The 11,353-nt window shown below is 44.6% G+C and overlaps 1 protein-coding gene and 1 long non-coding RNA gene across 3 annotated transcripts in view; one reads left to right on the forward strand and one right to left on the reverse strand.

Moving 5' to 3' along the window:
- Positions 1–10,894, reverse strand: part of OSCP1 (organic solute carrier partner 1) — a 28,181-nt gene extending 17,287 nt beyond the window's left edge. Inside the window, exons 1-2 of one of the 2 annotated variants that reach the window (XM_059919135.1) lie at positions 10,686–10,894; positions 1,464–1,618 (exon numbers count right to left, since the gene is read on the reverse strand). In XM_059919135.1, the coding sequence (XP_059775118.1) occupies positions 1,464–1,618; positions 10,686–10,797 (267 nt within the window). In that variant the 5' untranslated portion in view covers positions 10,798–10,894. The remainder of the gene's footprint in view (positions 1–1,463; positions 1,619–10,685) is intronic. The other variant, XM_059919129.1, reaches the window with a different exon arrangement.
- Positions 137–8,448, forward strand: LOC132363442 (uncharacterized). Its single transcript, XR_009502583.1, has 5 exons — positions 137–209; positions 459–568; positions 1,374–1,651; positions 4,750–4,855; positions 8,222–8,448. It is a non-coding gene; the product is annotated as an uncharacterized LOC132363442 (long non-coding RNA).
- Positions 10,895–11,353: the final 459 nt, after the last annotated feature.

The raw sequence follows: 11,353 nt of genomic DNA on the forward strand, positions 1-11,353 counted from the left end.
CCTAAACTTTCTTAAAGGCAGAGGGAGAGGAACAAGCAGAGAAGAGAAGATATCGAACATTTATCGAACATCTATGTGCCAGGCCTTCTTGTGTCATTATATCTATGTTTCTCACTTAATCTTTCCACTAACAGATGAAGTAGCTGTTATTATCCCCATTTTATAGATGAGAAAACGGAGGCTCAGGGAAAGAAAGTAACTTTCTAAAGGTAAGTGGCAGAAGGTAAGAGGGCATAGTTAAAGGCAGTCTGTCTCTCTGAGGTTTCCAGGTACCAGCAATGAGACAGTGTTGATTTTTGCACACCTGGCACCCACTGTCAGTCCTCATGATTTATAAAAATTCACATAATGAAGGGACTTGAAAAGGAATTATTATTATCATTATTTTAAAAACTAACTGAAGTCCATGTATTATTCAGATTGTATTAGTTTACCCTAATGTCTTATTTCTGTTCCAGGATAGCACATTATATTTAGTCATCATGTCTCCTTAGGCTCCTTTTGGCTGTGACAGTTTCTCTGGCTTTCCTTGTTTTTGGTGGCCTTGACAGCTTTGACGACTGGTCAGGTATTTTGTAACATTACCCCTGAATGGTATTTGTCTGATGTTTTTTTCATGATCAGCCTGGGGTTGTGGGTTTTTGGGAGGAAGATCACAGAGGCAAAGTGTTATCGTTATCACATCATATCAGGGTACCACCACATGGCTTATCACTGTTGATGTTATCACCTGGTTGAGGTAATATTTGTCATGTTTTTCCACTGAGAAGTTAGCTGTTTTCCCCTTCCTTTCCATACTGTCTTCTTTGGAAGGAAGTCACCAAGTGCAGCCACATTCAAGCAGTGGGGAGTTATGCTCTCTATCCCTGAGGGCAGAGTATCTATATAAGTGTTTGGAATTCTTATGAACAGGAGATTTATCTATTCTCTGCCATTATTTATTTGGAATTATTCCTTTTAAAATCAGAGTACCCTAAAAATCGGTTTTGCAAAGAAACAGATATGTATATATTATAAATATTGGGTTGGCCAAAAAGTTCGTTTGGGTTTTTCCGTAACATCTTACGGAAAAACCCAAACAAACTTTTTGGCCAACCCAATAAAGACTGAGCAGTTTTGAATTTGCTTTAAAAAAAAAAAATGCCTGGTTTGCAGAGCTGAGCTCTGTTAAGGAAGAAGCAGAATTGAAGCTTTTAGGGTTGGGTGCTTGTATTGGGTTAAGGTGTTCCTAAACATGGACATGCAAATCAGCACACTCTTTGGGTGACATAATGGAATAAACAACACAGGGGTTGGTGCAGATGACTTCTGAGGTCCTTCCCAACTTGAAACTCAAGAACAGCCCATGTTTACATGTGCCTGTCTTTTGCCAGGCACCACTGCATACGTCATCTCATTTGACTCCAGTCTGTGATCATCCACAAGAAATGCAGCCCAGGGCACAGAGGCAGCTGTCTGCTCACCTTATCCATGCTGGCCTGGTTTAGTCTCATGATGGAGGCGTGAGCCAGGCGGTCGTACACTGTCCTCAGGGCCTTTTTGGAGTAGAGCTCTTGGGGTTTGAACAATTCCTCCATAAACTTTCGATTGAACATGGTTGAGATGATGTCATTCAGAACTGTAGAGACAAGAGAAGATGCAGCTGAGCAAGGTACTGGCGGAAGCTTTACTCAGGAAATGCTCCCTGTGTACGAATGGAATGGAGGAGCTGGGCCTATGTAGAGTGGGGATGTGGATGTGTTTGGTGAGATCTGCTCCCTGGGGAGAAACCACACAGGTGTCCCAGTAGAAAGCAGGGTCAGGAGTGCTTTATGAGACCATCTCAGGGCAAACATACATGTGACAATGTACAAATATGCTGTGCTTCAAAGGTTACAAACCACTTTTACATACATTATCTCACTTGGTGATAGGGGATAAGTTTCTTCTTTCTTTAAAATAGATTCCTATTAGAATCTTTAAAAAAGATTATTTTCAATTAGAGCTCTACCTTAAAATGAGAAGCAGCATCATGCTGTTTTGTTTGTTTGTTTAGCAAGTCTATAACATTTTTACTTAAAATTAGATTTTATAAAAATGGGACCTATAATGGTAATTGACTCTTTTTTTTTTGCACAACAGTTTACAAAAATAGACAAGTCTACCCACTGGTTAGAGATTAAAACTTTTCTAATGTATCTATAAGATGTGTACTTCAGATAAACACTATTTTAGGATGCCTTAATTTCTATATATGATCTATAATATTGATATTATACTGTAGTGATATGTCTCATACTGTTGTTCAGATGGAAAATGTCCATGCAGTGAGACTAAAAGGTCCTAAGGTGTGTGCAAACCAAAGTTTCTATAATTCTAGTTTTTCATTCACTCATTCATTTAGATATTTTGTGCTGCTCAAATAACATTAGTTGAGGGCTAGGAAAACCCTTTGGTACAAGAAATAAGAACAGGTATCGTTGAACACAGATTATTCTTAATTAAGCCAGATATATTCCTGCCTAAAGGTGAGTGTATATGAATGCTGAGACTATACATTCATAGTAATTAAAATTTGAAAGAAAACTGGTTACTTAACATAATTATACAAAATCAATTATCAAACGTGGGTGATTATTGCTGAAAGATACAGATGCCTCTTTCTCTTGCCACAGAGGACACACCAGGTGACTGGCTGTGGCCTTGTATCTTAGAGAGTGAAGGCAAGGTCATGATTTCGGGCACCCTCTCAACCTGTAAGTAACTGATAGACGTACACTGAGGGCTCAGGCCAGCATTTTAAAGTATCTCAAAGAGCAGTTTTGGGGAGAAGCGGGGAGCTGAGGGCTAGTCGTACTTAAATCTTAAATGGAAGGGCTACAGAGAGAGGGGAGAGGGGGAAGGGAAACACCTCCCTCCCCACTCCCCCCAACCCAGACACAAAAGAACGAACTGACTGTGACTCCTTCCAGAAGTATTGAACTCACACTTGACCTTTGGATTTTATTCTATACTCCATCCCATTAGTGAGGAAGAATCAGATCCATTACCAACACAGGGCATCCCTCACACTGGACAGTTCCAACCCAGGGCAGCTTACCCTCGATGTGCACTAACATTTCCCCATTGTCTCCCTAGAGACAGATGAACTCTTCTGGGTTTGCCTCAAGCACAGCCTTTTGCCTTTGACCTAACCAAGCAAGGACCTGCAATAAATTGGGCTTTCTGACATTTTTCTTACCACAGCCTATATAACATGTAGAATTTGCAAGGAACTAGCTACAAATGGAAAGACACATATAAAGCCTCAGAAGAGAGAACTTTAAGTATTTTCCATAGGTGTATGTAGGCCAGGGAGGAGTGCCAAAGAGGAAGAATTCAAGTTAAAGAATCACATCAGCTCTGATTATGTTCACGCTTACAAAGAGCTCCCATTCACCTAGGGGCTGAAATATGTCCCTAAGGTCTTTGAGCCTTTAGCAGAATCTAGGAAAATAGCTTAGACTCAAATAAATCAGCTCTAAAAGAAAGAAAATCCCAAGGTGATTGTTAGCCACTCTGGCAAAGTAAAAAGCAAAATGAAGCCTTTCCCCCGGGAAGTGAATAAGCTATGTATCACCATGGCTCCTTGCACGAGAACTTCCAGAAAGTTCTCCTGCTGGAAAGAGAGTACGACAGGCCCTGTCCCTGTGGGCAGAGCAGTGAACACAAATGCCCCCAAGAGGAAATGGCAGTTTTACGGTTGGGCCCTGGCACCCAGAGCGCCCACCTTTCACTTAATTCTTTGGAAAGAGCTTGGGGGCACAAATTAACATGCTTATACCTCACAGTGTGCTTCACCTGGCACTTGGTTGAGGTAGGCCTGCTGAGTACCAGACACTGAGATAAACATCAGGGCACAAAGAGGAAGTAAACTTTGTCCTTGCCCAAGAGTAGCAGCCCACACCGTATTCAAGTTAAACCTGAGAAATAGTTTTAACCTGATCTGTCAGTTGGTGTTGGTGTTAGTTTCTGGCACTCTCATGAGCTCTGCATACTTTCATGAGGCAGGAATGTGCTAGCAGCCAGATTTCATCAGGAGACTAAAGGCAGGGAGTGGGGTGGTTTTTCACAGGTGCACTGGAAGGGTCAATAACTGAGTTCTTAACATATCAGGCTTCTAATCCCGGGTTCAGATTATGAAGTCAGTTTCTGCTTATTATTTTTGGACGCTTAAGTTAAGATAAATTCCAGTGATTCAATTACTTACACGAAGAGTCTTCAAAATCCATACTTCTCACCTGAAGTTCTGCCGTGCGTCAAGAGGTGGGCCAAAAATTGCTCAAGAGAAGTGGTGAAAGATGGTTGTGAAATATTATAAAAGAGTATCAACCACTTCGATTGGGCTTTTCATCGAGCCTGGCCTGATGAAATAATTCTCTGGGTGAAAGCAACTGAGTTTTTATCAACTACCTCTGCTGTAATTTTATTGTTTATGGGAACATACAACTTGGAACCAAGGGTAAAACAGAGAAGCTACTACTTCAGGATGATTAGCATGTTTTGAAGCCTTATTATGTTCCAAGTACTGGGCTTAGAACTTTCCATGCATTATCTCATTTAAACCCCAGGACAACTCTGAATTATTATCCAATTCTGTCAAGGGGGAAAACTGAGCCTTAGAAAGGTTAAAGTCCAAGATCACACAGCGGACGGTGGACTTGAAATTAGAATGGGGTTGTTTGATTTTAATGCTTGTGCTCTTAAATATTGTATACATTATCTCCTCAGCATACTTGGTGTGGGGAGAGCACTTAAAATATCGAGGACATTGGCTATGACATGCATAAACTATACCCAGATGTCAAATGATGGAAGATATTCGTGACAGTTAAAGGTGAGAAAGGCTAAGGTTTTATTCTGAGGAATCGACAACTTTTTCAGGTTTGCTGCTAGTTGTAGGTGAAGAGGAAACTGAAGACTTGGCATGATAAGGCCATAGTGCATGCGTGTCATGCCTTCCGCACGCAATCCTGGCGGCCATGCAGCCATAGGCTTCCATTTTTCTCGGTTGTTCAACAGATATCTCCGTGTGCTAAGCAGAACAGCTCTTAAGCTACACGATGCTATCACAGAGTTGTTTTAAGGATGACTAAATAGGACAGCCTACCCAGAAATATAGCTACTGCTCCAGCTATCCTTGCAAAGCTTGGAACTGATGAAAAGGGACAAATACCTCAGGTGCAATATGGTCCTTTGGCCAATGTTTCCTTGGTTTTCATCTTCCACTCTGTACTTATTTAAGTAAAAGATTCAAATGTATAACCGATGTCTCAGCTAAAGAGAAACTCACACCTATTCTTTTATTTGGAAATATTTAGAGTGGTCCCACTTTAAGCCCCGCTGATGAAGGACTGGGTGAATCTGTGGATGCAGACTGAATACATGCAGCCCCGAAATAGCATACCTCGTTTTCTGTCCACCTCTGTCCATTCATCTACATGAAGCATATAAAAAGAAAACACCAGTTCATGAAGCAAGAACGTTATTTTCAATGAGGCTTTAAAAATACCAATTCCAATTACCTGGCTTATGAAACTTTATTTTTCATGTTTGCATTAATGTTTAATGCAAATGCTCTGCCTTCCATTTGAAACTCTTAAAAGGATGATGGTTAAATAACAAGTTCCAAAAAAGCCCTAGGGAGGCTGTATCTTACAGAGGGTGGCTTAGGAGGAGAGGAAACTCAGGAGGACTAGCTACCCTGGGGTTTATCTTGAAAGGCTCAAGAAGTCATCCGCTCTAACACTCTGAAAGTACACATCATTCAATACAAGGCTTTTAAAAACACTAACTTCCACCAGGAAGAAGAATCCCCAGAACAGGGAGAGAAAGGATTTTCTTTCTTCACAACCAGATTTTCTTATTACTGTAAGATTTCGCTTTCTAGAGTACAGACAGAACCTCTCAAAAAACTTGAAACATGAATTAATAGGGAAAAAAGTCTATTTGTTTCTGGTTTACTTTTTATAGAGAGAGGCATGACTTCCATGTAAAAAGAGGGAAATAACAATGGGACCACTGTACAGAAAGCTCCTGAGGACAAAGGTAGTCAGGGAGATGCCAAGAAGAGACCAAATAAGGAAAAATGTACTTGGCTAGAGAAATCTGTGAGAATCAAGACCCTTTATGGGTTGAGACCTGGCTCTACCACTTACTAGCTAGATAACTTCAGGCAGCTTGTTTAACCTCAGTTTCTTCATTTGTGAAAGGGGGATGATAGCTGCACCTACCTTGTAGGGTTGTTGTGGGGATGAAACAGACACATCAGGCACTTAGCTGGCTTCTCTCCTAATTCTGCTTTCTCTACTGCAGAACTTTGGACACCACCCATAAAGGATGGTGATTTTTTTTTCCTTAATTTTTTGGGAGAGATTTCAGTCTAGAAAAACCACCCACAGATAAACAGAATTCAACGCACATCCACATTTCAAAAACATTTTGTATTTTGGTGTAGTTTGGAAACATTTGCACTAGATTGTTTGAGAGGTGATTTCTGAGGTTATAAGCAAAGCATATATGTCCTTTCAGTACACAATACCAACAGCTTCGAAGAGATTGGCCTGAAAGCACAGCCAGTGCCATGTCCTAACTAACTGCAAAGGGTTCCCACTGCAATGTCAGACTCCTCTGGGAAAATTCATCATCTTTCTCCCACAAGAGTCACAGGGTTTAGGAGAGAAAACACTGGGGAAGCAGCACCAAGAGTCTGGCCTTCTTAAAGCAGATGCTGGCTTCTTTGGCATAATGTCCGCATCTTCTATCATTTCATGGCATTTATTTTACAGGCGGTCTTGCCTGATAGGCTTGTGGGAATTCAGAGAGATAGAACTGCAACCCCCTTGAAGGTGTGTTTGGGAACAGAGGGGCTGCCAGGGGCTCACCCACCCTAAGGGACAGTGATTACCTGCTGCTGACAAAACCGAGCTGGTGAACGCATGCCCAGGGCTACCAGGCACCCCTGCAGGCAGTGACAATCAGCTCCAGCAGAGGTCTCTGTCGTGCTGTGTGCTCCTGGCCCCCTTCCTCCTGAGGATCCGGGGAAGGTAAAGGATGCCCTGTTTTTCTATTATTTCTCCAGATGACTTGTTTGTGACAATTCCACTTTACTTATATTTGGAGTGGGAGGTAGGCCCAAGGATATCCAGAGCTGCCTGTTAAATTGGAACTAGAAAAATAAAAACAGAACCTCACAGCATTTGGTTGCTCAGTACTACGCTGTGATCTGCGCATCTTGGGAAAATCACTTAATGGCCCCATGCCTCAGTTTCCCCTTGTCAACTGAGGAATGTAAACAAAATGTAAGAGGGTCTTACTTATGAGTATCTTTAAGAGGGTGGGAGTGAGGCAAAGGCAGCTTTTATTATTCTCGCAATTACTTAAACATGGGACCGCATTCAATATGCAACACTCAAAAGTTGCCCCACAGAGAGAGCACTTCCTTTCTGTTGAATGCTAAACTAGAGGCTGCACTGTGGGGAAAAACTGCAAGATCTGCACTGGCCTCGTGGGAGCAGGATGACCTCCAGGAGACCAATTAGTTGTATAAGGCAGTGAAAACATCTAGAAGAAATACGATTTCCATTCAAAGCTTCAGTGAGGACTAGTTTACTGTGTCCGGTGTTTTATAGGCCTCTGTGCAGGGGCATTTGTCACAGAGGCCCTGCTCCTGCAGCTACACCAACTCTAAGTGGTGGAAGAGATGAGTGTTTCTCGATGTTTTGAATCCCGCACCCTCTGCCCTGCTTTCTCGCTCTGTCTTCTGCAGGTCCTCATCAACCAGCTACTTTCTGTCATTTCTTTTATGAAATCAGTGGTTATACTGGGTTTTTTTTCAAACCTCTCCCCCTCCTCCCAATCTTCCAGTCCCCTCCCCACCCCACTCCCCCCACAAAGGTTCTGACACAGTCCCCTCGGGTATGGAAGTACAGGGCAGCAGTTAAGGATACGGGTGAAGAGTATGAGCTCTGGAGTCTGATGACCTGAGTTCAAATCCTTTACTCTTCCTCTTACCAGCTATGTAACCCTGGGCAAATTAGCCTACTTTCTCCATCTGTAAAATGGGGACAGGAGTATTACCTATATGATAAGATAGTTGTGGGGATTAAGGTGTTCAGAGACGTCTATGGTACATGGTAAGTGCTTAATGTTTGTTGGGGCTTCCCTGGTGGCGCAGTGGTTAAGAATCTGCCTGCCAATGCAGGGGACACCGGTTCGAGCCCTGGTCCGGGAAGATCCCACATGCCACAGAGCAACTAAGCCTGTGTGCCACAACTACTGAGCCCGTGTGCCACAACTACTGAGCCCACGCACCTAGAGCCCGTGCTCCGCAAGGAGAAGCCACCGCAATGAGAAGCCCGCGCACTGCAATGAAGAGTAGCCCCCGCTCGCCGCAACTAGAGAAAGCCCGCGTGCAGCAACGAAGCCCCAATGCAGTCAAAAAAATAAAATAAATAAATGAAGAAAAAATGTTTGTTGTTGTTGTTGTATTAGGAAGACATATCCCCCAGGTTTAGAATCAGTTACTGGACAGACTGATCAAAAGCCCTACCTCCAGTGAATGTGCAGAAGGGCTGCATCAGGCTCCACCCAGCATCTCACATGGCATCTGACACTCAACCCAACTGTGGAAGGAATGAGTGTGTGAAGGTGAATTACGAAAGGTGGCTGAAACTCTCTGAAGCTGTATCTAGCAACCCAGAAGGACTGCAGCTCCTGAACACAAAGGAAGCCAGTCCCCTAGTATTCACAGGGTCTTGCCCAGACCGCCTCCTGAAAGACCACACCTGCTACTCATTGGGTTAAATGTGTTAAATACATGACCTCATTCGATCGTTACAACTTCATTGTAAGGTGCATATTATTATTCCCCTTTTATGGAGAAAGAAACAGGCTTATAGATGTTACACTCCAAGGTCACACAACTAGTTAAATGGCAAAACTGGAACTGGGACCCATATCTGCATGACTCCAGAGAAGATGCTCTTAATTGCTAATTTACACTGCCTTCCAAGATGCAGACTACCAGTCCAAGAACTACCTGTCAGCTCACTAGTGCCAATAGCCCAGATGAAATCACATAACATAGCGCCAAGGAAAACAGAACCCCCTTAAGGAAGAAATGGCAATGTCATACAAAACAGCAGTTCAACAAACATTTACTGAGCACTGATTTATTCTGTTGCAGGCATAATCTAGGTGCTGGAATACAAAGATGAATACGACAATCACATGGGGGAGACAGACGCATATACAGACCATTTCAGTATAATGTGGCCAGCGATAAGGTGGAGAGGGACACACTGGGGTGCTATGGGAGTATACGCAGGCCCTTTCCCATGCGGAGGTGAGAAGGAGATGGTTCTTAAGCTGAATAATGCAGGATGCAAGGGGATAACTAGCATGGAAATGGGAGGTGTGGGGTAGAATGGGAATTACTAGCATGGAAACACGAATGAACATGCTTTAAATGGAGACCTACAAGCAGTTTGGTATTAAGATGCACAGTAGGAGGCACGCAGTGGTGAAAGGTGGGACTGCAGAGGTGGACAGAGGTCAGATCAGGAAGGGCCCTGAAATGTCCTGCCAAGGACTTGGCCTTCATCCAGACAGCAGTGGAAAGCTGACAAAGGGTTTCAAGTAGCAGGAGGTGTGGACGGATTTGCAGTTTAGAAAGCTCACTGGCAGCAGTGTACAGAATGAATGGAGGAGGTATGCTATAGGGAGTTCTTTTATCTCTTTATGCATGGACTTGGACTCAGTTGCACAGATACAGTAGTGAATATCTGAATATGTACGCTTAACATCTGAATTTGTATGTTGAACATCAATAGAGCATACAGAGACTGTTGGAGAGAATAAATGTTTTAACCAGCAGCTATGTTAGTTACCTTTATAAACTTTTCTTCCTCTACCTTGAAATATAATATCTCCTTCATAGTTAATCCAGGAAACTTGGTGAAAACAGTTGTTGGTTGAGAAGAGGGGGAAAAAGGGAGAGAAAAAGGGTGGCAGAGAGTTCTGGGTGGCCATTCCTCTGGGGTTAGATGTGCTGTGCATGGGAGGCACATTTTGCACTTTAGAAGCTCTCATATCATTACTTCCACAACTGCATTCTCTTCAAACAATTGTGAAGGGAAAAGATTTACAACTTGTCTTCTATTTTCTTATTTATCTATGTTACTTCAGAACCTCGCCTTTCGAGAAATAGCTTCTGAACTTAGCAAGACTGGCCTCCAGTTTATGAAGGAGGATACCACACAGAGGAATGGAGGCTCAGAAGCTTCCCTGGGGGAAAAGAGGATGCTCGGATTAGCAGCGTGTCGCCAGGTGGTGGGCCACTGGGACTCCCACATTTGGGAGGGACCGGTTGTCAAGAGAGATTGGGAAATCATCTCCAATTTAAGGGGATGAGTAAATGGCAGGGGGGTCAGGTTCTCTAATAATATCCAACGGGCGTATTAAATCCCTCCGCGGTGAAACGATCTTTTGGGGACTTTGCTCATGAGGGGCTCTGCCTGGATGGGGCTGTGGGTTGTGAAAAAGGTCCCTGGCTACGACGGAGCAGGGTGCAGGGGTGTTGGTCAGTCTGTAAAGGGGTCTGGCTGGGGAGCTCTGGCTGCGAGAGCGGGGGCGGGGGCTGGCTGTGCGGGCCTGGTCCCTCTCACCTTTTCGGGCCTTGTCTCCCGGGATGTTCTGGGCCCGCAGCCGCTGATCCAGGATGTAAAGCATCTCCCCACCCAGGTTCAAGAAGAGCAGCGGTAGCGTCCGCACCGACATGGTGCCGGAAGCGAGCGCAGCTGGTACAGAGCCGGGAGGTTTGGTAGCCAGAGGCCTGGAGGCCCGTCTGACGCGTCCCTGAAGCCCGGTTGCTAGGCAACACGGCGGACGGCAAAGAAGAGCCAATCAACAGGCCGCTTGTTGGGAGGCGCCCGGGGGCGGACACGTATTGGGCGGGGCGGCGAAGACCTACAGAGTAGATTGGTCCGAGCCGGAGGAGGGAGCGGCGTGGGCCTTCGGCTTGGAGCGCCGGTTTTGAGTTTCTTGAGCCCCGGCGGATGGGTGAGGACTCGGCAGGCCTCGCGGCCCGGCTTCGTTCACGCGGTCACCCTCACCCCGCCGGGCCGCGTGCTCACGTGCCCACGTGCCCCTGAACGAGGAAAACCCAAGCAAAACTCCTTTAGAGCAGACTCCGGGCACACAGACCTGGGTTTGAATGCCAGCTCTGCAGTTTCCTCGCTGTGTGACCTGGGGCACGTGTTTTGAGCCTGGGCTTCCTCATAGGAAAATGGAGGGGACACCCACCTCCCAGGGTTGCAGAGAGGAGTCATTGCTA

The sequence above is a fragment of the Balaenoptera ricei genome, chromosome 1 (genome assembly GCF_028023285.1).
Source record: "Balaenoptera ricei isolate mBalRic1 chromosome 1, mBalRic1.hap2, whole genome shotgun sequence".
Taxonomy (NCBI): Eukaryota; Metazoa; Chordata; class Mammalia; order Artiodactyla; family Balaenopteridae; genus Balaenoptera; species Balaenoptera ricei.